The 26,560-nt window shown below is 41.7% G+C and overlaps 1 protein-coding gene across 14 annotated transcripts in view; it reads right to left on the bottom strand.

Annotated features, from left to right (window-relative positions):
• Window positions 1-26,560, bottom strand: part of LOC118278074 (protein unc-79 homolog) — a 64,940-nt gene that overhangs the window by 294 nt on the left and 38,086 nt on the right. For 13 of the 14 annotated variants that reach the window (XM_050700161.1, XM_050700162.1, XM_050700175.1 and 10 more), the window contains 29 exons: window positions 26,112-26,313; window positions 24,728-24,916; window positions 23,967-24,098; window positions 23,457-23,604; window positions 22,869-23,000; window positions 22,273-22,378; window positions 21,690-21,809; window positions 21,386-21,524; window positions 20,865-21,066; window positions 12,865-12,970; window positions 11,976-12,065; window positions 11,571-11,647; window positions 10,819-10,925; window positions 9,428-9,535; window positions 9,026-9,155; window positions 8,408-8,502; window positions 8,116-8,227; window positions 7,809-7,873; window positions 7,609-7,725; window positions 7,393-7,531; window positions 6,399-6,949; window positions 5,890-6,017; window positions 5,306-5,518; window positions 3,884-4,112; window positions 3,219-3,385; window positions 2,760-2,950; window positions 2,138-2,306; window positions 1,514-1,741; window positions 336-458 (listed from right to left, as the gene is read on the bottom strand). In XM_050700161.1, coding sequence (XP_050556118.1) covers window positions 336-458; window positions 1,514-1,741; window positions 2,138-2,306; window positions 2,760-2,950; window positions 3,219-3,385; window positions 3,884-4,112; window positions 5,306-5,518; window positions 5,890-6,017; window positions 6,399-6,949; window positions 7,393-7,531; window positions 7,609-7,725; window positions 7,809-7,873; window positions 8,116-8,227; window positions 8,408-8,502; window positions 9,026-9,155; window positions 9,428-9,535; window positions 10,819-10,925; window positions 11,571-11,647; window positions 11,976-12,065; window positions 12,865-12,970; window positions 20,865-21,066; window positions 21,386-21,524; window positions 21,690-21,809; window positions 22,273-22,378; window positions 22,869-23,000; window positions 23,457-23,604; window positions 23,967-24,098; window positions 24,728-24,916; window positions 26,112-26,313 — 4,515 coding nt within the window. The remainder of the gene's footprint in view (window positions 1-335; window positions 459-1,513; window positions 1,742-2,137; window positions 2,307-2,759; window positions 2,951-3,218; window positions 3,386-3,883; window positions 4,113-5,305; window positions 5,519-5,889; window positions 6,018-6,398; window positions 6,950-7,392; window positions 7,532-7,608; window positions 7,726-7,808; window positions 7,874-8,115; window positions 8,228-8,407; window positions 8,503-9,025; window positions 9,156-9,427; window positions 9,536-10,818; window positions 10,926-11,570; window positions 11,648-11,975; window positions 12,066-12,864; window positions 12,971-20,864; window positions 21,067-21,385; window positions 21,525-21,689; window positions 21,810-22,272; window positions 22,379-22,868; window positions 23,001-23,456; window positions 23,605-23,966; window positions 24,099-24,727; window positions 24,917-26,111; window positions 26,314-26,560) is intronic. The other variant, XM_050700176.1, reaches the window with a different exon arrangement.

Genomic DNA, 26,560 nt, shown 5'->3' with positions numbered 1-26,560 from the left:
CGTACGTATTTTGCCTGATGGTAAGTGATGATGCGGCCTACGGTGGAGCACGTCTGCCCATAAGCAATCTATTCACTCGGGCTTTGAAGACACCCAGGTTATACCCATCAGGAAACACAGACTCCGGCAAGGAGTCCCACTCCCTAGCAGTTCGCACAAGGAAGCTTGACGGACGCCTCGCCGATTGTCTTGTGTTTCGACATTTACATTGACATAATCCATACTCAAATGCTTATCTTGACCGGGCTATAATGGGATATATGGCATACGAGCAGACGCGATTACCTCATGTTAAGCAAACGCGCGCACCGTGGACACTAGTGAATAGAACTTACATTGAACAACGGTGAGTGCAGTATAGGACTCCACAAGGGCAGCAGTTTGTTCAGCACGGTGGAGTTACACTCGAGCAGCGACTCCAGTAGACTTAGGAAGTGGAGGTTCACCGTCTCTGCCAGCTGAGGACAAAGAAGAACACACATATGTAATAGCTGCAAATGATTGGGCTACATCGCGTATGATGTTCATGTTTATGAGCCCTGTTTATAGCTCGAAAGTAATCGAGCATCCACGAAGTTTAATTTTTTGTTAGAAATATAAATTAATGTTATAAAACAGTTTTTTCAGACAAATACCAGACCAGTAGTTGAGCGATGATAAAATGAAACAAGATGGGAGCAGCAGTATATGGTACTGACCACTTTGGACTGCACGGTGACCTGCAGGATGCTGGGCACGAGCTTGCACCAGAAGTCCAGCAGCAGGCAGGTGGTGGTGTAGTGCGGCTCGGAGGGCGGCGCCGCGCCCGCCGCCAGGTGCTCCAGGTACAGTAGTAGAGCGATGATAAAATGAAACACTGACCACTTTGGACTGCACGGTGACCTGCAGGATGCTGGGCACGAGCTTGCACCAGAAGTCCAGCAGCAGGCAGGTGGTGGTGTAGTGCGGCTCGGAGGGCGGCGCCGCGCCCGCCGCCAGGTGCTCCAGGTACAGTAGTAGAGCGATGATAAAATGAAACACTGACCACTTTGGACTGCACGGTGACCTGCAGGATGCTGGGCACGAGCTTGCACCAGAAGTCCAGCAGCAGGCAGGTGGTGGTGTAGTGCGGCTCGGAGGGCGGCGCCGCGCCCGCCGCCAGGTGCTCCAGGTACAGTAGTAGAGCGATGATAAAATGAAACACTGACCACTTTGGACTGCACGGTGACCTGCAGGATGCTGGGCACGAGCTTGCACCAGAAGTCCAGCAGCAGGCAGGTGGTGGTGTAGTGCGGCTCGGAGGGCGGCGCCGCGCCCGCCGCCAGGTGCTCCAGGTACAGTAGTAGAGCGATGATAAAATGAAACACTGACCACTTTGGACTGCACGGTGACCTGCAGGATGCTGGGCACGAGCTTGCACCAGAAGTCCAGCAGCAGGCAGGTGGTGGTGTAGTGCGGCTCGGAGGGCGGCGCCGCGCCCGCCGCCAGGTGCTCCAGGTACAGTAGTAGAGCGATGATAAAATGAAACACTGACCACTTTGGACTGCACGGTGACCTGCAGGATGCTGGGCACGAGCTTGCACCAGAAGTCCAGCAGCAGGCAGGTGGTGGTGTAGTGCGGCTCGGAGGGCGGCGCCGCGCCCGCCGCCAGGTGCTCCAGGTACAGGGTCCAGAGCTGGCACAGCACGAACGCGTGCAGCAGCCCCGCCAGCCGGGCGCCGCCCCCGCCGCGCCCCGCCTCCACGTACGACGACATTATCGTCTGAGGGACGAGGTGTTGTTCATATTAGATAAGACATATGAATTTTTTTATGAAACACGCTGGTAAACGAGCAGACGTATCATCTGATGGTAAGCAATCGCCGTCGCCCATGGACGCTCGAAACACCAGAGGCGTTACAAGTACGTTGCTGACTTTTTGGGGATTAGGAATTTAAGGGTTGTTGCGGGATTGGGAAGATTGAGAAGGGGTGTAATTGGGCCTTCGGTAACCTCACTTATACAACGAAACACAACGCAAGCGTTGTTTCACGTCGGTTTTCTGTGAGACCTCACTCCGGTCAAGCTCGGCTCATTCGTGCCGAAGCATGGCTCTCTCACACTCCCACACAATTTTAAATTAAATTCCGCGCTTGTAAAAGAAGTGAAGCAGCAGTACCTGTATGTAGTCAGTAATATGGCAGGTGGCGTCCTGCGGCACGGGCTGGTGCGGGGGCTGCAGGCCTGGATGCGCGGGGTGCGGGGCCTGCGTGGCGTTGCACAGCGCGCCCATCACCAGCCACGACACCACGCGCACGCGGGACACGCACTCGCACACCTCGCGACACCTGTACACATGCCCTGTCATTTCTAATCTTCTCCAATTTTAAGAGAGACGTAACTTATATCAGTTAGTAACCCATAATCTCAAGTTCATAATGACCAAATTCACTACCATTTTTGGGGAAAAATTGTGTGATAATTGTAGATTTAAGTTCCCTTAAGACATTCTTGAGACAAGTAAAAAGAGACCCAATTTACAAACGAAATGTATAAAGATGTATCCTTTGACTGCACGACCCAATGACTTATCGAAGACAGGCAAAAATCCTCATACCCTTCTTTAACCACTTGTCTGTCGGTATTTGAGACACAATAGAAAACACATTATGTCTCACGAAGATCGGCGTTCCCTCAGACAACGGGTTAATTAGTAAAACGTTGATGAACCTTGAGTTTGAACTTGGCTAAAGAGGATGATAAAAGTCACATAAAACTCCTTATAAACAGTTACCACTGACCCAGGCAGCGAGGTGCTGATCCACGGCGTCATATGCCTGGCGGGCTGCGCGCGGTCCTGGCGCCCGCGGCTGTGTTCCAGGGCCAGTTCCATGGCCACGTACTGCGCTATCCCGCCCTTCACTATAGCGCCCAACGTGTCCTCATTCAGGCATATTAGATTGCGGTTCACGATCGATTTGGAGACGGATCCCTGTTGAAGAATGACAGTTTTTGCAAACTTCTCTTTATATTTCTAAATGGACATTGTATGATGAGTATGATGATTTTATTGAAGAGAATTTTATAAAATATCATGTGAGGATAACTCTTAATTGACCTATTTGAATTTGAACAATAAATGCTTCACAAAAGAAGAATTTGCCACTATGGACTTTCTTTATGCAAAAAGGGTTTAGGGGATTAACACCATACAAAAGGGGTGTTTACAAAATAATGTTCTGCCATGTAGAATCACCTACCTTGATCTTATTAAGTAGATGCGGATCCTGCAGCAGTTCAATCATGTCGGGTAGATGCGGCCGCATGCAGTCCACGGCGCCGGCCGCTATCTCCCGGGCGTCCATACAGGTGCTGGCCAGTTCCCCACCAGATAGCTGCGGTGGAAGCACTAGGCGGCAGCCGTGGCCTTGGAGGAAGATAAGGTAGCTTCACTTTAGTCATTGGTTTCTTCAGCTTTATAGATAGCTTATAGAATTTTTGCTATTGATTGCAACTGACTTATCGAGTGGTTTATCGCGCAATGCTGTTTGCAAATAATTATGAGCCCCTTTCGCAGCTCGAAAGATAATTAATTTAACATGACACGAGATATTTCATACAAAAATAAATAATTATCAGGTTTATTCTTTTGTAATAAATTCTGAAATCTATACTAATATTATAAAGCTGAAGAGTTTGATTGTTTGTTTGTTTGAACGCGCTAATCTCCGAAACTACTGGACCGATTTGAATAATTCTTTTTGTATAGAGCATTTATCAATGAAGGCTATAGGCTATAAAACATCACGCTATAACCAATAGGAACCAAGCAGAGCGGGTGAAACCGCGTGGAATTTGTTGATAAAATAAAAAGAGATTATCCTTTAAGACTATATAAAAAAAAAACAACGACAAACACACTCACCTTGCAGCACAAACTGTATGAGTATAAACAGGTTATCATCAGGTATGGTGGTCTTGGTCCGCAGCGCCTGCACCAGCTCGTAGACCAGCACCCTGCAGACCAGCAGCTTGTCCCTGTCGCGGCTGAACACGCGGGTACACACCACGCTCAGCTCCGATATCACCGATAGTTTCAGCACGAAGTTCTGTACTCCGTAGCTTATGATCTTCGTTATTGGTTCCAGGATGCTCTGTGGATGGAGAAAGGGGTTAGTTTGAGGGTTCAAGGCTTTTAGAAGTATAAACGTTTCTATTGATACAGTTTTTTAGAATAAACTGAGCCTATAGCCAAATGCCATTTATAGCTTGTTTACAAAGAGAGTAGAAAACTAAATTATATGGAAATGACGTAAATTTTGACACTTATCAGTATAATCCCCATTGGATACATCGCTAATTTTGACACTAGTCAGTGCAATACCCATACATTGCTAATTTTGACACTTTTTAGTGTCATCTTCATAAAAGCTCTAAAGTGGCATCTGGCTACAGGCTCTGGTTTTTTTATGTAGATAGAAGCACATTTTTTGTATATGTATCTTGCTCTTTCTTCTTTACACGAATCCGTACTCTTCAATGAATATTTCAATTTCTTTATGTGACCGATTTAGGTATCTTGACGTTCCAATAGTTTTGTCATCATCATTAGACAGACATTTTCTGCTAGACAAAGATCTTCCTTTAAAGACGGCAGCTTCAAGTTTTAACAACGTTGCTTCCAATCGTTGGATGGTCTGTTGTAACAAACGCGTCGACTAAGATGTTTGTAAAGCAGTTCAAGTTGATTAAACCCCCTCTTGCATCCGTGAGCATGCATGGTAGTGGGCGATTAACCAGCTTACACTACTTTATGGTGATGTTGTAGCTCGACGATCTGAGTGGCTGCTGTGCATCATGACATGGGTTTTATTCTCGCACGAATTCATTCTTCTTGAGATCCGCGTATTATATTATTATTGTCCTAATGCAGGCATCAAACTTACGCCCGAATACTCAAACGCTACTCAATTTTAAGTTGTACTTAAATATCGTGCTATCTCTGTCATTTTATAAAGAATTGATAGGGACAGAACTAGTTTTGAGTAGCGTTTGAGTATTCGGACATTAGTGAGATAAATTATTCTTAAGACACTTTTGATTTATGAATAAAGATTTTATTTATTTACTCTGAGTCTGAGCGTGATGCGTACCATATACCTATAATCCTGTATCATAAGACAATTGTAGCTAACTGAGAAGCAGTATAAAATAAAAGTCGGCTGCAGTATGGTGTATTTATTCTGAGTGTGAGCGTGACGCATATCCACACATAATCCTGTTGTGAGACAATTTGAGCTACCTTAGAAACAATATTAAATAAACCCTATATATAAGTGCGTGGTACCTTGTGCTGCGCGGCGGCGGGGATGCGCAGCGCGGCGGTGGCGGCGCGCAGCAGCGGCAGCACGTCGTCGAGCTGGTGCAGCAGCAGCGCCGCGGCCCGCAGCAGCGCGTCCAGCGCACCCACCAGCGCCGCGCACGCGCCCAGCGGGCCCAGCGCCTCGGGCGCCAGGCACTCCAGGTACATCGCGATGTTGCCCGCTATCACGCCCATTTGCTACACCATACGGGTACCCAGTATTATTTAAACCTTATCGCGAATACTTCCGATGAATCACAATAATACTCATTAGTTACGAAATATGCAATTACACAAAATAATTTCAAGTCGACCTATGTAAAATACTGAGTCAAGTCTAATAGTCAGCCATAGCATTCATACTGAGTCGAAGTAAAATTAGCCAATACTCAACACTGAAAAAGTTTCTAACAAGTTGTTAAAATATCAAACAAAAATATGTCCATTGCATTCACCAAAAGTTACTTCTCATATATTAAAAGTTATTGTTTATGATGTTAGTACGTAATACAGATCTGCAACTTCTTTTATGTTCTTAAAATAACCGTCTATATAAATAAATAACTCACATCGACGGGTAAAGTCTTCTTGGAATTGAGATGCTCCACGACCAGCTGTAGCGGCCCGCATGGATACAACTCGTTGAAGTCCACGAACGCCTGCGCAATGCTCTTGAAGAACATCTGCCGTTGCTTCTCTGTTTGGGATGTTCAATATTTATGTTAAAAATCTATGTACGTAATATAAGAGTATATGTAACTAGGATGCCAGATGAGCAATCGCCGCCGCCCATGGACACTTGAAACACCAGAAGCTTTACAAGTGCGTTACCGACTTTTTAGGAGTTATGAATTTAAGAATTGTTGTTCGGGCTATATGGGGATGGGGATAGAATTCCCTAGGGGGAGTCTGTGTTTCCTGAAAGCTACAACCCTGGAATCTTTAAGTCAAGAGTGAATAGTCTGTTACTTCTGGTAAGCGCTGGTTCCATCCGGTCGACCGCATCGTCGCTTCCCATCAGGTGAGATAGCGGTTAAGCGTGAACATATAGATTATAAAAAAAATGCAGGTGTAGTACCTGGCGTCCGCTGCAGGAAGATCTGCAGGAAGACGTTGTTGGGCGCGAGCTGGTGCAGCACGCAGCGCAGGAACTGGTGCGCCACGAACACGGCGCTGCCGGGGAGGCAATATGATAATGATGGAGTGGTACCTGGCGTCCGCTGCAGGAAGATCTGCAGGAAGACGTTGTTGGGCGCGAGCTGGTGCAGCACGCAGCGCAGGAACTGGTGCGCCACGAACACGGCGCTGCCGGGGAGGCAATATGATAATGATGGAGTGGTACCTGGCGTCCGCTGCAGGAAGATCTGCAGGAAGACGTTGTTGGGCGCGAGCTGGTGCAGCACGCAGCGCAGGAACTGGTGCGCCACGAACACGGCGCTGCCGGGGAGGCAATATGATAATGATGGAGTGGTACCTGGCGTCCGCTGCAGGAAGATCTGCAGGAAGACGTTGTTGGGCGCGAGCTGGTGCAGCACGCAGCGCAGGAACTGGTGCGCCACGAACACGGCGCTGCCGGGGAGGCGCGTGTTGGTCTCCGCCTGCCACGAGTAGTTGCCCAGCTGGACCACTCTGCCGGGGGTTATAGTGTATGTTATTTTGTACTAACTGACCCAGCAGACTTTGTACCGCTTCAAAGTTTTTACCTTTAGGAGGGGAACCTGGCTCCCTGGACTGTCAGACTCCAGCCGAAGACTTAATTCAAGACCAAACCAAATCGGGCTAGCCGATCTTGAGTTTTAGCGGGACTAACAAACAGCAATGGATTTTTATTATATAGAATTTGTTTACTATGAAATAGTATGGCAATGGCATATGTGTTTGAGTTTGATTTATCCGTTAGGTTAAGTTCAATCAAAGAAATTAAAGGGCTCCGATTTGCAGCAGGAATAAGAACTGGGTGGTTTTTAGTCAACAAGAGTCTGCTGACACTCCCTTTCGCCTCACTCCTGGTAGGATGAGACATTTGATGTTTTCTCGCCTCAGAAAGCTGACATGTAGTTGTAAAACAGTACCTGCTGACATTATGCAGTAGCGCAGGCAACATGGCGGCGGCGGCGGCCGGCTCCCTGTGCACGAAGGTGGCCAGCACTATGATGCACAGCCCCAACTCCTCGTCGCTGTACTGTTCCACCGCAGTGCCACACTCCGCACCTACATCATCCCACAATAAGTATGAGTTATGTGATAAGCACACCACATTATGACAACTGTACAGAATGTGTACATACAGCGGTAGCAGAGTTCATGGTCCGGTCGATGTGGCGCAGCGTGCGCATGCGCAGCCCGCTTCCCAGCGCGGGACTCCCCCTCCCACCACCCGCCGCAGCCTCCACAACCACCACAGTCTGCAACAAACACACCCGCTATGCAATAATACTTACCTTAATGTAAAAATAGGGAACAAACTATAATAATACAATATTAGTACCAGTAGTATGTTGATGTGGCGGCGATCCAGTTTGCGCCACTTGTCTGGCTAAGCGACGCGGTGACCTGTATAACATAGATTATTCAATTTTTACTCAGATTATGAGACCGCCTGAATACAATAAAATCACAACTTAAACGTTCTGTAATATTATTGAAGGTCTATTGCAGTGACAGATTAAGGGGAGCTTTATGTGCTAGTCAATAAGTTAACCTATACCCAAAATGTTTAAATTCAATTTCTGTCAAATGTCTACCAAGGTCGATCTGGAGATTTTTGATAGTGAAGAAAGGAAATAATTACTTACCTGGTACTTTCAGAGGATTTCTTGTTCAATTCGTGAGGCCTGCTGGTGGGTGTGGGGGTGGGAGTAGCATCGCCGTCAGACCGAGACGATCCAGTGTTGTCTGTTGAATCATCTGGACACAACAAAAATTAAAGATGCGCGCCAATCACCAATGGCAATTTTTATTTAACGTTAGTCAGTAAATATATGTATACAAGAGACATATTGAATTATGCTTACATCGAACATGTCCAGTAAACTTTGAAGTGATTGAGAACACAAGGCGTCTATAAATGAAATTGATATAGGTTACCTGGTGGTAAACTCAACGCCTCCCTGACTCGGTCCACTAGGGCGTTGAACACTGGATACTGCTCCTTGTTGGGCTTGGGACCGATTGGTAGCAACCTGTACAGAATACGCATAGTACTGGTATATATATTTGACAGCCATTTTAACCTTAACTTCGAAAGAAAAACATAGTATTAAGTTAAACAGTTAAAAGATTTTCTCAATGACCAGAACATTGTTATATTAATTATAAGTAGAAAATAAGTCTAATACTTGTACAGCGATGCAACAGAATGTATGAGACATTAATTACCATTGTAACTGACAAATGAATCTCTCTTTATTTCTTTAAACTTTTTTATAATCGAAAGTAACAAGCGCCGAGGTTTTTGCGTGACTCGTCAATGGAATATATTTGCAATAATATTAGCAATCAAAATTTTACTAAATTGAGTAAATATGTAGTTGGTCATAGACCTAAAAGATCACTTGCACTCCTGACCTGGTGGCAAATTTAAACGCAGTTCAACTAAAACGTGGTACCTATGTATGTAGGATGATCCCCGCAACAACAATTATTTAATTCTCTCTTGAACGCTTGATATTATTATTAAAAACAGGTACTCATGAGTGTACATACCGTTCAGGTGGTGGTATATGGAAGGGCTGGTGTGAGTGTTGCTGCATTGTAGGAGGAGGCGCGTTCCAAGCGACCTCCATCTTGGATAGAGGAGACTCCGGCGACGCGTACGCATAGCCTACGTTCTTAGCTACAAGCAAATAAGGTATAGTTTCGAACGACAAGGTACAGTGACCAGCAAGTCAACCTATTCCTTTCTGACAAACTTCGTTAGATTTTCTACTTTATTAATTTGGTATTAAGTTGAAAATCGAATGAAGAAATTGTATATTACTTTGACCGGCTGGCCACTGTAAAGTTAAAACTGAGAACTAAGAAATTTTAGTGAGACAACAGTTTGATATACACATAATTTTGAACTTTATCACGACAGTAAATAAGGTTTTATTTTCTAGAGCTTACCTGGGCTCTTGATGTGATGCTGTGGAGGAGAGCGTGCGTGTGGCCACTGTCCGAACTGGCCGTCGCCATTGGACGAGGGCGCCGTGTCCGGAGATGTGCTACTGCCCACTAAGACACATTACAAAACTCTCAAGGTTATTTTCTCACTATAAGACCTCAACAAGAATATAAGGTGTTGACGGTTGTCGTTCTCCGCACAACGCTGCTCATCGCTATGAGCCCCTAGTGTGGCTTGAAATTAATCGAATAACCTCGTAAAACAGAGCAAACCGTTATTATAAAGGTGTGTCCAAACACGGCGCGGCAAAGTGCGCGGCAGCTACGCGCGGCATTCGCGGGACACAAATTTGCCGCGCGACTAGTTTAAACCTTCTGCGCGGCAGTGCTGCGCGGCATATCCGAGACACGCCGCGCTCTTTATTTCGTATTCAAACTACAATGAAAGCGGCCGCGTGTTTTTTTTTTGAGGGGGAAAAACATCCAATGGCTTCTCCCGCCTTGGGTGACTCGGGAGGGAGTGTCAGACTCTTACTGACTAAAAACCACCCCGTTCCGTATCCTGCTTTGAGCCGGAGCCCCGGTAACCTTTTACGTTGTCCGCAGCTCCGGATCAGGCATCAGCCCTACTGGGCCCCATCTGTGGTGGTCTGGCTCTTTGAGGCGCGCGCGGAACGCGACGCGCCGTACGCACGGGTCTGGTTCTGGTCGGGCGGCGAGCTACCCTTGCTCGCCGTCCGCAGACCCGCAGCGTGTAATGTCGCTATGCTTATTATTCGAAAATTACGTAGAAGAAGGAATAAAAGAAAGGCAGTGTTGGATGCGGCCACTCTTTCAACAAAGGACAAAGAATCTGGAAGGGATCTATTACGAAATCAACTACCACACGCAAATCACAAATCGTCGCAGTTTGCTTCTTGTGGCCCGCACCGGCGACTAAACGTTGACACAAAAAGCCGCCACACGCCACTGTGCGCGGTACGCGCGATTCCGCGCCCCCTCTCCCTTGCCTCAGTAAACCTGTTGGAGCCAACGATAACGCACGCACGTAGTCTGTGGTTCATATAGGTAGATAAATATGGATATAGAAATATTTATATCAGAGGTACAATCCCGACCGCAAGTGTCGACCATCGACCACAAGTGGATGTCGCGCGCTTCAGCTACTTTTGTGGCTGTTTCTTGCCTCTTGTCGCGGCGCTTGTGGCTGTCGCGTGTGGCCCGTGTGCGGCGACACTAACACCGTTCGCGGCGAACGTCGTGCGCGGCAGGTAGCTCACGGTTGCCGCGCACGGCAGTCGTCCAAACATAGCGCAGCAAGCCGCGCGCGGCAGCCGCGCTTGATTGCCGCGCTATGTTTGGACACACCTTAATGTAATTAAAAAGTAACATACCAATGATTCTCTTCTGTTTGCCCAATATCTTGGCTCGTGGAGACGTCTGCTGATGGATCTGATCGGGCCAGATCTCCACTGACTGACCGCTCATAGGTGTTGACTTTCTATATTAAAAAACAAATCGAAACACATTCTCCAGATGCCAAATAACACAAGACAAATAGCGCTATTTTGCTCACCAGAGAATTTCCAATAGTTTAATATCGAACAGTCCGGAGACGTACTGTAGAATACAATTAACAACACCTTTTTTTCCACCGGTATCATAAGAATACATATAAAAGAGACTGGACAGTAGCACCCTCTTATAAAAATGCAATCTTAAAATGAGATCTTCAATCCGTTTGCAAGCGAGGAGATCTTTTTTATGTTGCAAACGAGCAAACTGATCACCTGATGGTAAGCGATCAGCGCCGCCCATGGACACCTGCAACACCAGAGGAGTCACAGGTACGAGGGAAACCGATATTTGCTAGAAGTGGCCCGTAGTGCAGCAATAGACGCTCACGATTCACGATATGTTAATGACGAATACTCAGTTAAACAAACAAGACCTAATGCTACATTAGTGCCATCTGGTGAGCAAAAAGGCGGTAGCCAATCATAACACATCAATTATACAATCTTCTGTGGTAGTTATTCTGCAGTAACAAATGTGTAAAGTTATGTACGACTTGTAGTTCACAAGTAAGTACACAACTTCAGACATCAGCGACCCAGGAGTAGATACACGGTGGTACTTTACTTACAGGTTCGACGAGTCGCTGCCGATGGACACTGAGGAACTGGTGGACAGTTGGTGTGCTGAACGCGACCCCAGGGTTGGCTATACGGATATAAAATCGGCTCAAAATGAGAAAATAAAAATAAATGTCCGACAATTAAACTTTGTCTTGATTAAGTCTGTATACATTGTATGAGAACATTATGATTAAGGGCTCCAATCGAGCTCGAAACTAGTTGAACATCTGTACTTGCCGCATTAATATTATCTAATTTACGAGTCTTACTACTTCCACATCACCCATATATTAAACTAATTCTCGTTACGTCACGATTTCTATGCAAAGCTTTGAGCCACTACCTAGATAACTAGACCTAGTAATAAATAACAAAAAAACATGCAAAACAAAGTGTAATATTCTAATTCTTACGATTTTACTGAGCGGCGGGTAAGCGGTTGTAGTGGCGGGCGTTTCTACCTTTGGTGGGTCCTCGTAGTGGGACGGCTCGTCGAATGAACCCTGGAATATTGGGAAAGTGGTCAGAAACGTGCCCGGTAATAATCATCATCATCATCAGCCTATAAGTTGCCACTGCTGACCAAAGGCTTCTTTTCATAGGGAGAAGATTAAACAAGACGCTTGCTCAATGCAGGTTGGCGATTTCAAACTTGTGATTAGGAATTATAAGCCCAGGTTACCACCTAGGTTTATCTCGATGTTTTCCTGCACCGTTTGTTAGTGGCGTCTAAATAATCTTAGTAAGGCCGTAGTACTAGCGTAGAAAATTAAATACCCCATCAAATAAAAAACATCAGAAACAGCAAAAACGACGCTATGGCGATCAAGACTCTTTTAAGAATGTGACGACGAAGGAAAAACATTGTACACTTCGGGTAAATAAAAGTTGAAGCATATTTAACCTAGTTATGATTCTGGCATCACCATCCTCAGCACTGAGATAAAACAGACGGAGCTTCTGAAAACAAAGTGGTTGAATGTAAAGTACCACCTTTAAGTAAAACAAAAATTGTTGCAAAAAATACAATGAAGACTGAGAGCGGGGGGCACAGATACGGCACCGAAACGGTGTCACTGCGTCGTCTAAAGTCGTCTTACATAGATAAATCTGTGGCAAGTCACACGATGTACCGGACATGCAACCACCGAGGAAGGGATAAATGCGTTGCGACGTCGGAACGGCACCGTTCAGTTGTTTGTCGTCACAAGGAAACTTTCATTAACAGACTGTCCAACACTGCGACATAACAACGTTACGGTGCCGCACAAAAAATAAAAACAATCGACAAACGTCGCTCACCGGTGCCGTACTGCCATGTACAGTGGTATCCGACTTGTCACTCGTCTCCGGGATGGCAATCAGCTCGCTCTCCGACGACTCCTGCTCCAGACTCCACTGCTGGTACCTAAAACAAAACTTACCTTATTACCTTTTACCCAACTCTACCTATTACCTAAACACTTTAACGTAATTAATTGTGTGTAAATACGAAGAACATAGACATCAAACCATGTGGGCCAATTAACCTCACATTTTCTTTAACATAAGGGTAACTGGTCTCCAAGACCATAATTTGATGTCATTTGAACATTTTAATTATTCTGTTAACGGGGAATAAGTAAAAGTTCGTCCTTCCATCGACACCGAATTAATGTTTCATTAAATCGTTAGTTAATAAATAGAGTTGGGAGTTTGACACGTGGAATGAGTCTGTGTATTATAACGTGTGAAGTCTACCATCACATCAACGATAAGGATAGGGCTACACCGGTCTAGCTCCATCCCTATTTGAAGAATGATAGTTTTAATACGTCATAAAGCACGCACTATTCCACTATTTACCCAAAACCACAGATACAAGAACCAAACCATAGAACCACAGGTCACTCAGGTAAAGTATGTAACAAGGTTATTACAGGTAACTTGATCATTCATTTCAATAATTTTAAGGTAAAGGTTTTTACAAGGTACAGGTTTTGTAGGGTTTTTAAACAGTACTGACTTCAGGAGAAATAAAACCAGTGTTCAATTCCGTAGTCTTTATTTGTCCAATAAAAATGAAAGTCGGTTTTAATGTTGTAGTACTTTATTTCAGAAAAACTTGCTTCATGATGTACGCCCTTATACGCCATACCCTGTGATGCAAATAATTGTTATTATCAACGAATTTACAGTTAAAGAAAACAAGCACTAGTGTACTTGTTTCCTTTTAAATATTTGCCATACCATTTCCCATCACCTAGAAATAAAATGGAGTCTGGACTAAGAGAGGTTTTTGTTTAGCAATAAACATGTATGCTAATGAAAGTTGATAAGTATTTATTCAAAGGTTTTTGGCCCCGTCATCGCTAAACATAAACCTCTCCAAAGTTCCTTATTCTATTACCTTTAAAAATAAAACATAATACCTTATACAGTAGCTTTGAAGTTGAAGCAGTTGCCATGGTCGATGTCCCGTCGTGACCAGATCAGACCTTCATAAAAGTATTATTAATAAAATAGTGTAGTTACCAATTCATCCTCGGGCTTTCCACCGACCGATCATGATTTTGCTGAAAATCTCACCTTGCCTTAGGGTGTTACCGAATGCATGCAATGCATAGATGGTGTGCGGATGGCATCGGTCGACGTTGATCCATGCCATCAAGTCTTTTCAAAATGTGAACACAAGAGGACGCGTTGTTGTTGGCGAGTATGATGGTGCTCCAATGTTACAGATGTGACCGATTTTTAAAGTCGACAACTTCTACCCTGATACCCACGTAGAAGCTGTTGATTCAAAAAACCAGGCTGGAATTCTACTCTGGCATTCTACCAGAGTAGCAAATGATAATCTACTTACTTGTTCAACGTAGGATTCAATCATCGTCACCGTCGTCATAGATAATTGACAACGATGTAAACAGCTATCACAGCATCCAAGATAGACAGCACCATATTGTAACACCACATGGAACATCTTAAAGAAAATTATACTATACACTTTAACAACTAATTGCATACAATATCTCGTTGATGTAATCAAAATTTTTTAGTCAAATTTTGACTACGTGTCAAAATTTTTATCAATTTCATTTTACATCAACAAAATATTCAGATATCTCAAGAAATATAAAACTTTTGATTAGAATGCAGCTACTAACGTCAGCGAAACAGACCAAACAAATCCTTTTGATCCAAAGCTGATGATAGAGCGACACATTCATTTTGTGGCTTTAGACGTAAAGTATACTTGATACCTTACGCCTGAAGGCTAGCATTTACTTATGTTGGAAACTAATAGCACCAAGATTGTCTTACTGCCACTCTTGGAAAAAGACCCCATACAATGTGGTGTACATTGGAGGAATGGGATATGTAAAATTTCTTAGGAAACAAGACTTCTTCCAAGAATGGAGTGTTAGAGACAATTTTATCACGTAACGTTGGATCAGTTCGCAAATAAAATCGAGACAGTAACATCAGTTGCTTTCTTTAGCTAACGTTAACACCGGGATTTCTCAGGGGTCAGTACTCTCAGCAACACCATGTGCTGCACAACGACGACCTGCTTAAAACCTTTAGGTACACAGATGACAGCACAGTTGTTGAGGGGTATCTATCCGAAGGGTTCATAGTGGAACGCCTGAAAAAATTACAGATGTCATAGAGGGACTCTTCATCACGAACAGCGTGCGCAGACGCGGCGACTTCGCGCAGCCTACTGGTTGAGTACCCATTCAATCCCTCCCACCCAGTCCCTCTGTAAATCGAAATTCGAGCTTTTCTCCATCAATGTACGTGAGTAAACCGTGATTTTCTGAAAAAATATTCAATTTCTTCCTTATTTATCTAACTTTTCCCATTTCTGTTCGAGATCCGTTTTCACAATTGCTTTTCGCCAGGTTAATCGATCCTGGGCCATTGATTTCAACACAAAAGGAGGAAGGATTCCTCAATCCTTCCTCGTTCTGTGTTAAAATCATGTTCGAGGTCTTTATTCACTAATGCTATCCTGCGTCCCGTCCTGGCGTCTAGTTGTAAATTGCCATCTTCTCTATAAAATATGTTCTTCGAAATTGTTCTCTTCGTTCTCCAAATTGCTTCAATAAAATTGATTTCATAAAATTCTCTTATCAATTTTGAGGGGAGCCCATAAAACTATCATGCGTTTTTAATTCTTGTCAGAATAATGTCGGCATCCATGTTATAAATCACCGCACCATACTAAAAACTTCATGAGAATAAGTCTTCAAATCTCCATGTTATTTCAGATCCACAGGGATAAATAGGTACTAGTAGCGGTGATATTAAATCATCAAATACACCAATATTAAACCATATTAGAAGATAATTCAAAGCAAGCTATTTATACTCATTAACCAGATTGTAGCTAGTGTAGTCTCTACACACATCTACACATTTATCCGTAACGATACGAATACTCGTACCAATTCGAAACATGCAAAATTAAACACTATTTTAAATTCTTAAATCTCAACCCAAACACAGTAGAAAATTCCAAGTGTGTATGGGGACAGCAAAATAAAAAACAACTAGGAAAAATTCAATACGGTAAACGCACCCAAGGCATAGGACTAAATCCTAACGTGGGGCAAGAGAAAGTAAAAAGTAATCAGTAAGTAACTATTCAATACGTAGTGTGGGACAGTTAAAAATATATATAAAAAATTGAAAATAATTTTCCATTTTCATGAACATGCCAAATTAAACGGCCCTTTGGGCGATAATACAAAGAAGACATGTAGCAATTGAATTTGTTTAGCTATGTAGATCATTAAATTTGACGGTAACGATTAAAGCAATATTAATTTTCATGCTTTCACCATTTTACTGTACTTGTATACAAATTGTATATGAAGTTTGGGCAGTAAAATCAAAACGATGGTTTACAAATTGTAATCTGTCTGTGATGTGTATGTAGAATTTGTATTACATTTCTGTCAGGTGCTTGTACTAAAAATCGAATGTGAAGATTCCTATAGAGAGAAATGAATAAGAAACTCCTAGGTTACTCTTTTTCAATGTAACATTACGGTTAAAATGTCTTTCAAACCATTTCACCACCACCCCCAACCAACCAAACACCACCATGTACCCTTCAAATAATGGGTTATGAAGGGGTACACGGCAGTTGTTTTATGTAAAATACTGACATTTTTTAGAATCTGCATAACCCTTCGTGTGCCGGAACGCGGATTAACACAAGATACAATGTGTTTTCTATTGTTGTCATATATACCAGACACAATGTGTTTTCTATTGTTGTCTGGTGTGGATTAATACTTAGTGCCAATCCCTAAAAAAGTAATTAGGAAAAGGTAAAGAACCAATGTGTTTGATTTTATTTCTAACATTGGTGGCCAAAGTGTTGCTAATTGTTGCGACATGGCAAACAAGACGTTCTGGAGTCTGTTGCCAAGGCAGGCCAAACGAATCAATGGCAATTTTTTATAAAATACCATTAGTAGCTAAAACACGGTATTGCTTAACCCTCTTGCCTCGACAAGGCGGAATGTCTACTCCAGTTTCATTAATTTATTATCTTGTGTAGTAACACCAGCATATTTTCGCTCGAAAACAAAATGTTTCAAGAAAATCAATCCGGTCAATCTTTACAAATCCACGACAACTCAAAATAATAATTACAGATTATGTTAAAGTCAGAGTTCTGTACCCTTAGTACGAGTTTGTTTTACGAACGTGGTCTCGTAAAGAGCACGTTCGGCGTTTTGATTGGTTGATTCAATCATGCCAGCCAATCAGAGCACTGAACGTACCGTTTTGTTTACGTTAAACGTAAAATAAACTCGTACTAAGGCCTCTGTATATTGAAAAAGACTGACTATATAGGGTGCCTTGTAATTGGACTATTCTTCTCGGGAGGTGATAAAACAAATATTTCCTACAAAATTAGCCCTGAGGTCCCTGTTCCGAAAGTGGCGTGTTTCTTAGGTATTCAATTTTTTTTATTTTGGTCAAATTATCCGGAGTGATTATAAAAAACATCAATAAATAAAAACGGTTTGATTTAAGATTTTTAGTTTTTGACTTTCAAAAGTGCCTTCCTGGTCTAGTTGAAATAAATAATGTTGACTTTGATTTAAGTTGTTTTAGTTTTTATTTATTCATCTCTAGAAAACTAATAAACCAAGGTTTTTCTAATACTTTGTATGCTTAGTGTAAATAAATGTATACATATTTATTAGTACCAAATTAGTAACACAAAACAAAATTTGAGAAGAATTTACTTGCTATTTTAAAACGAATGATATTTCTGCCATTATTAGTATTAATAAATTATTGATGTATTGGCAAGTAATGAAAACTAAAACAACCTAAATCAAACCAGTAGTTTTTTTTATCTATTGACGATTCTGTAGTGTTGTTTAAAAATGTTGAATATCTCAAAAACTACCCACTTTCGGACCGTCCCACAGTGTGGTAAGAACCCGATTTTTGTGTCATCGTGTTTTTATTGAATCAATCAAAAATTTTGAATTTCAAATAACTTCTGGAAACCAACGAGTTAGGCTTTGGAAAAAATACTACAAATAATAGAAAGTATCAGCAATTTTTTGATGTAGGAATGACCACCTACTACGGCGGTTTAGATGAATAAAAAAATAAAAACGAAAAATGAGAAAAACAATCATATCTTTCGACCTATTCATACTAAAGCATCAGGAATTGGTGGAGGGGTCGGCTATTGTACTTTCTTTCGATAGAATAAATAAATTTTGGAATAAGTACTTCTGTTAAATTATAATGAATTTTTTTTCGTTTTTTAAAAGTCGGATACTCCGAAAGTTTGACATTTTTTTTTTTAAAAGAAGAAGTCATAGCGAACCCGGAATTTTACTCTAATCCTCAGATTCATAGACTCTATCGACTGATTCAATAAAAACACGATGACACAAAAATCGGGTTCTTACCACACTGTACGTCCCTGGGGGCCTACTCCGGTTCTTGAATCCGAAGTTTTGTTTAATTTTTGGTCATAGGTTTTATTGATCTACTAATGAAATTACTTGAAATAACATTTTATTTTTAATTTCATATCAAAACCTATTTATTCATCTTCATTTCATTTAAAGCAAATTTTAAAGGAATTTAGTATTATCACCTCCCTAGAGGAATAGGTCGAATTACAAGTCGCCCTGTATAAATATTGATTATAATTGACCGTTACTTTGAAACGGAGAAAACCGAGACCCCGATAAATTACCCCTTTTCGCCTTAAATGGGTCTAATGATAAATTAGCACCTGACTGCCCATGAACACATAGACTGTTAACGTTTATACAACTGAAAACTTGTACCTGTGCTGAAAATATGCTGGTTTTACTATCGAATAACAAACTAAACTCGGCAAGGTAATTCTGTACCCTTAGTACGAGTTCACTTTACGTTGAACGAAAACGAAACGAGAGCGTTCGACACTCTGATTGGCTGGCGCGAATTAACCAACCAATCAGAGCACCGAAAACGCTCTCGTTTCGTTTAATAGAGTCGTATAAAAGGTACTGATGATTTAATCATTATTCTAGCCATCCACGACTAAACATAGGCCTCTACAGTAACTCGATCAGGAGATATTATTGAAAAGAGTAACCATATAGGGAGTTTCTTGCTTATTCTTCTCGATAGTTCACTTTAAAGACTATTTTGCTTTGATTTTTTAAAGCTATATGAACAACAGTCGTCTTAAGACTTTGTGTTAAAAAATACCTATGTAACAATGTTCGGAAAGAAGAAATAACAAATAACATCACCAAATTATTTTACACTAAAAACACGCCGACTGCACGGTTGACACTGTGGCTAGGCTGGCTGGCTGCCATTCGACGTGTCGCAGATTCGATTCCCGCACGGAACAACTCTTTGTGTAATCCAAAAATGGTTATTGTATGTTTTTAACCACGACACCGGAGAAAATCCTAGTGTGGGGCAACAAAGATAAAATAATTATCAAAGTACTTTTTCTCTTGGCTCTATTAGAAAGACATTGTATGGCTAATATAGTGTAATGTGAGATTAGTGTGATAGTGTGTTAATGTGTGTAACTGTGTGTTAAGTGTTTTCACAACAATTTCTATGGAATGAAAAATCTATGCGCTACCCAAGAAACCATATACAACTTATATACATTCATACTATGTAACGTATGTATTGTATATCTAACTACAATATCCAGATAATAGACAAAAAATGGCGACTGCAGGCTTCAAATTAGACTTTACTCCAACTGGAACAAGGTTCAAATTGCTCTGAAATATATCTTCAACAGCTGAAAGAGATCGTTGTTAACAAGTAACAAAGTCTTTCTTTCTCTCTCCATGTTTCTCTAATTAGAGAAAAGGCATGGTGCTATTAGTTTCTTTACAAGGTCACTATTTTAGACCCCTATTGTAAGGGATCCTAGTTGACCTTAAAATATCCTCCGCAAATCAAATTTACCGCCACACTCAGAGTCATTTAATGGTTACTTAACCCACTCCTTAACAAAATCGTTACTAAAGAATAGTTTAAGAAATCATTAAAAGTTTCTGAGTACGGCAGTTAAAGTGAGATTTGCGAAGGTTGGGCACTCGGAACTCATCACACCACGTGATTTTCGATGGGAATTACCATTTTTCGCACTCAGTAGATGTCGCCACTGGCGAGTTAAGTCCTGTGAGTAAATCTGCTGTTTATAGAACAGACTCTGGCACTTAACTTTCCAGTGGCGTTGCTGACACTGAGTGGAATAATGGCAACCCATTAAGTGGTAACTTGTGAAGAGCGTGGTACTTCCCCGGTCGAGCCTGCCCCCCTACGCGCTGTACTCTAAGTACACGTACTCGAGTACAGCATGGCTCTACCACTATTGTTTATATAAAAATGCAGAAGTTAATAAAAATAATTTTAGTTAATGTTTTCGGTAGGTAATTGTAAACAAGACTAGCGTTGTTCTTTTAATAGTGTTTAAGCTATTCAAAATTAAGTTATGACATCTTTACAAGCAAAATATAATTAAATTCCGTAGTAAAAATTAAGAGCATTATTTTGTCATAGTCCCAAAAATAGAACCGCACTTTTTTCTCGCGTGTATTACGTATAACGTACAAACGTACATCGTAGGTCACATTCAAATATCGTCACTTCTAAAACGCATTTTATTTATAGTCCAAAGGGACTATTAATCTAAAATATTATAAAGCTGAAGAGTTTGTTTGTTTGAACGCACACATTTTGTACAACAAAACAAAGTACATGACATAAGCTAATTTTCCATGAACCTATAGCTACGGACTTACTTGTTGGAGTTGGTGGGTTCCTCCCAGTGCGTGTGCATGTGCGCGGGCGACTTGTGGTGCAGCTTGGGCTTGCCGCGGTCCAGCGCCGGCAGCGGGCTGCCCCCGGGCCGCTCCGCGCTCGTCGTGGGGCCCGCGCACGGGGGACCCGCGGGGCCCGCGCATGGCGCCTCGTGCTCCGTCTTTAGAGACGGCTGGCTTAGGTCTGTGAGGGAAATTAATGCTTTACAGTCATCTTGGAAAAATGAATCAAAAGCGAATCTGATATCTACAGAAGACCATAGACAATTTTCTCATATTTTTCTTCTTAGGACAAAACTTTGTTATGTTTTTGGTGTCAGGTACTAAAGTACAGTCCAACTTTCAATCGCCTGAACCGAAAATTGTTGAGTCCAATCCTAAGTCCAGTAGTGAATGTTTATTACATTAATAACATAATAATACAATTACATTAATAACTAGCAAATATGACAATGATCATGGTTAAAAACGTTTCAACGAGAATAATAAAAAGGGAGCATTACCTCTGGCCCTGGCAGCGCTGGGCATGACGAGCATGGGTGGTATCCTCTTGCAGGCGTGGTACTGCGCCTCCACAGAACTCAGCACCACTCGGACTAGTGCACTCACCAGACCCACTGTGCTACCCGCGCCGTAGTGGTACTAAACACACAAACACATTCATTTTTATTAATTGAAGTTAATGGTTTAAGTGAAGTAATTGAGAGAAGCTCAACTAGTTTCAAGTCACAACGGGACTCATATTCGTGACTGCGGGCTGCCTGCGCCCGCGCCGCTACAATACTACATACAACCTTAGCTTCGTACCTTGTAGAGTACGACGAGTAGTGCCATGAGCCAGTGCCTGCGTACATGCGGCTGCAGCGCGCCCAGTGACTGCGGGCTGCCTGCGCCCGCGCCGCCCCCCGCGCCGCCGCCACAACAATACTGCGCACGCGCATACAACGCGAACCCAGGCGGAAAGGAAAACACGTATGTTAGAATAGGTAGGTAGAATTTTTCAATTAAAGAATATAATGTAATGAGGATCAGACATTCTGAATGTCACGCAAATTGCGTACATTGAAGAAGAAAAGTTTACACGGGAATTAGAACCAACACAAATTCTTAACGTAGAACCAGACCAGTCAGGCTTTCCAAAGATCGGAAAAGGGTATTGATGGAATTGACACTAAGAATGAAGTAGAAATAATCTCTTAAAATAAGCAGAGAACATCAAATCTTCTTTAAACATTCATTAAAAGTTATTTAGACTTGGCAAAATTACGAAGTTAAAAGCCACGAAGTAGCCATGCTTGTCGTCATGTAATCATCAAAGAGTCATGAAAAAATATTATGCTTCAAAAACAAGGGTATAATTGATTGTAATACAGTGTAAACAAATACAGACCTGCAGCAACAGCAAGGTCGGCTCGGCGATGCTGGCGCCCATCACATGGTTCTGATCCAACACTTGAGGCAAGTTGGCCATGAACGCGTTGAAAATCGACGATTGCCTAAGAAGAAAATAAACCACTTCAACTTTGTCAAACCAATTTAACGAATATGAAGAATTAGTTTCCGACAGTATCCGGGTTCTTTGATAAAACTAAAATACTGTTTTGAACAGTCAATTCCAATCCGCTTGCCAACGACTAGAACCAGACCCGTGCGTACGGCGCGTCGCGTTCCGCGTGCGCAAAGAGCCATCAGACCACCACAGATGGGACCCTGCAGAGCTGATGCCTAACGAGTTTACCGGGGCTCCGGTTCAAAGAGCAGGTGTAGCAAAGGGGTGGTGTTTAGACACTTTCTGACACTCACCTCTCTTCGCTCAAGGCGATAGATGTCAAAGGATGATATTGATTTTCCCTCCTAAAAACAGCTTCTTATGTAGAGGAGGCTAGTAATCCAGCAGTAGACTCTGACGGGCTGTTAATATTGAGAAACCCATAGTCCTACAGTGGCCTGTCAGTCTTGATGATGGAGACCTCGTATTCAACTTACCGCAATGTAAACGGTGATATATGAAAGTACTTCTCGACGCAGTTGTAGCCGAGCAACAGGAACAGGTGCTTCAGTACCAACTCCTGCGTCTTCGAGGACTGCTTGTCTTCCATGGGGTGCGCTTGGTCGGATCTGAAGCAAAGATAATGTTATTCAAAGTCATATATTTATCGACATGTGTATATGACTAGGTGTAATGGATTTGATATAAAAAATAAAGAATATGTAATTAAAAGAATTCTAAAGACACGCCAACTTTTCGCTAGTTACATTTTAGATTTTGAACGTAATTGTTTTAGTGTAAAGTCGAAATTCTAATGAAGATAAAGGTGAGCATCCTCAAGCCCGCATCGTACGCATAGCACGCATCGTACGCATTCCATATGAAGTCATTAGTACGCATCGCATGTACGCATTGCCGATGATGCGGTCCGTACGATGCGGATCAGTAGACGCAGATGTATGAGTTTCTATACAAGACAAACCAAAATCCTTTACGTGCGATGCGTACGATGCCCTGTGGACGCGTACCTTAAACATCTACTTCAGAATGTTAGGCACAGAATATAATATAAGGACAATAATTACCTGGACAAGAACTGCATGAGTAGGAACACCAGCAAGTTGGTGGTCTCGCGGTCAGCCTCCTCGAGGTCCACGGCTTTCGGCAGGATAGTGGTCAGTGTGTCCTCGGACCGGCCCGACATCGAGTGGAACCCGTCTAAGTCAAGAAACCCTATTTCAATATCAGTATCTTCGAAATGGAATATTAAAAACACGTATTTTTTATAGGAAGACATTTTAAAAAATAAATCTTCTTTTTGCTAGCTTTACTTCAGCGCTAATGAACTAATAGAGTTAAAAATAAATCAAAAGGAATAGCGACCTTGAATTCAAAATCAACGTTGATTTCAATTGATCCTAAATTAGGCACTTTTGAAACGCCAAATTGAATTGTCTGTCAGTGAAGCTAGGTACTCGTTCCAAAGTGTAGAATAAAATTGATAGAGGTTAAAACAATCAAGTCATTATTTTACAACAAAAGATTGTATTTGTATCCTTGTATGGAAACTGATATAGAAGTATGTAAGTGCTCACCATGTGTATTGTTGGACCGCTGCGCCGTGCCGAGTGGTTGCGGCGCGGCCAGTAGTTGCCCCAGCCCGAACCGGGACGTCTTCCGCTTCAGCAGGGGCGCTGAGTACTGGCGCGAGTATACTTTCTCGCGTTCTAAGAGAGAGAGAAGTACCTAGTAGTATTCACTTAAATATTTAACATCAAGTTAAGAACTCTACTTATCATCAATTAATTCATTTGTAGTAGTAGTCACTCACTGTTCCATAAAAACATAATGTCGAGTATAAGCGACAGTTCTTCCTAGATTAATAGGGTACATTCAACTCCAGATATATTGAATTGTGTTTTGGATGAAAACTCAGTATCATAATTTAAAAACGTCAAAAGAATCCAGTAACAATGTCTATAAATTACGTGTTGGTTGCGGCGCGGCCATAGCAGCCCGAACCAACGCTATAGATTCCTTCATTCCAGAAATAATATATACAATAATACTAGTAATGTTACTTTTATAATATGTACAAACTTTTTTTTGCAACGTCACTCCTTTTATCCCTGAAGGAGTGCGCAGAAGTGCACATTACGGCATGTACACATTGTACACCCACTTTTCACTACTTTATGTTATAAGTCCCATGTAAGAGGGAGTGAGCCTATTGCCATATACTGGACACTACACTTATTACTTATACAATATGTATGTGCAAACATATTTACTACATCAATTATCAGACGACTGTCCTTTACACCTTGTATATTTTTCTACTTCTAACTTGACTTACCATGTCTAGTATCAGGATGAGGCGGCATAGTAGCGGGCGCCGATATGGTCCTCTTGTACGGCCACTTGGTCCCAAAGGACGCGCTGAGCGTGTTCACGTTGGTGTCCCGCGCCGACACGCTGAGAGCTTCGTGAGCACGGCGCACCTTGTACAGGAACCATTCCGAACTTGTTTCGCTGCTTACTAGTTCTAGGGGAGAAAATGGTGTTGAATGGTAGGTATGGGCGGAGATTTAGTACAGTGAAAGCAAATGTATTTTTTGGTAAAGGTGTTTTTACCAATGAGTAGGAAATAAGTACCTGTGATTTTATGTATGATTTTTTTTATGTTTTTTGGTTTTTTGGTTTTATGTAGGATTTTTTTTTATTGGTTCGAATGGTAAGCGATCAGTGCCGCCCATGGGCACCGGTAACACCAATAGCGACTGTACATTGCTAGTTTTTTAAAAAGGACTACGCTCTTTATTCGAATTAATCAAATCAACCGCGTTTAAAGTCAAAAAAATATTAAAAATTTGGTAGCAAGTTTTTAGTTTTTATAGTAATATGTCATTTTTAAAACACTCATGGTAAAAACACCTTCAATAATTTAGGTACTAGAAAATAAGCATCACAAATAATATCACACTACGTACCAAAGAGCCAAATAACAGAAATACAGGTTTAACTGGAAAGGAAAAAACAAATAAAATAAATGAATAACACCAAACACGGCTACAAAATAACATTGAACATTAACCGCCGTACTCAGAGTCATTTAATGGTTACTTAATAATAAATACATAAAAATACCAAAATACCTTGCCGAAATATCGGAAACTCAAGAAATTGGGTAAATACCCCGTTTCGAATAATACGAATAAAGTCGTTATAAGAAATAGTTTAAGTAATCATTCAATGTCTCCGAATACGGCGGTAAAGTTTAAAGTATTGGTACAAGTCCTAATAATAAACATTGATGTGACATTGAAAAATCGACTTTATTGCATTCGAAATAGACACATTTAATAATAGGGTTGATCATTGCTTTACCATGTACCAATACGACTAGCAGAAAATACTGTAAGGTCTTGGTAATGTTCCAACTAATACAATAATGGCAGAAACTTTTAGAACGGAATTTAAGTATGTCATTTGTAAAATACATATTTAAATGGAACATTATTTCATTTACATTAATGTAAGAAACATTAAGTTTTGATGATAAATTAATTGTGCAACACCATTAAGTTGGTTTTCATCTTTTTCTTTTAGAAAAATCATGCAAGTAACCGAAAGCCGAATTTTTAAGGTCTACAAATCTAATATTTGCTATCAAAACCAATCTCAAAATCCTAAAAAAAACATTACAAAGACCTTACACCACCTTTTGGTGTTACACCTACCTCTCAAATTAGAAAAGTCAATAGTCTTGTTAGAATTGATCTGTGCTTCGAGGAAGAGGGCTTCGAATCTGTTGAGGAAGAACTCCCACGTGAGGATCTTGCGGTCACTGAGCGTGTTGTGCAGCTGGTAGATGGACTGGAGGATCATCGGACGATCCACTATCACCAGGTCGAACTGCGTCTCCAAGCAGTATAGGAGTAACTGGAGAATGTTGGAGCATGTAGACTTTGTCAAATATGTAAGGTGTTCTAAAATTATCTGCCACGGCTTTAATGGGAGGTAGTGTTGTTTGAAGATTACAATAGCAAATAGAAATAAATTATTGATAACGAGTAATTCTTTTTCAGTAAAAAGAGTTATTTCTTTCAGTGTTTTTGTTGCTTCGTCAATGAAAATTATTGTTGCCATTGATGAAGCGACGAAAAGTGCGAATTTGTAAACTTTATGT

This window comes from Spodoptera frugiperda, chromosome 18 (assembly GCF_023101765.2).
Source record: "Spodoptera frugiperda isolate SF20-4 chromosome 18, AGI-APGP_CSIRO_Sfru_2.0, whole genome shotgun sequence".
In the NCBI taxonomy this organism is placed as follows: domain Eukaryota; kingdom Metazoa; phylum Arthropoda; class Insecta; order Lepidoptera; family Noctuidae; genus Spodoptera; species Spodoptera frugiperda.
This window is presented reverse-complemented; position numbering and strand designations above follow the sequence as displayed.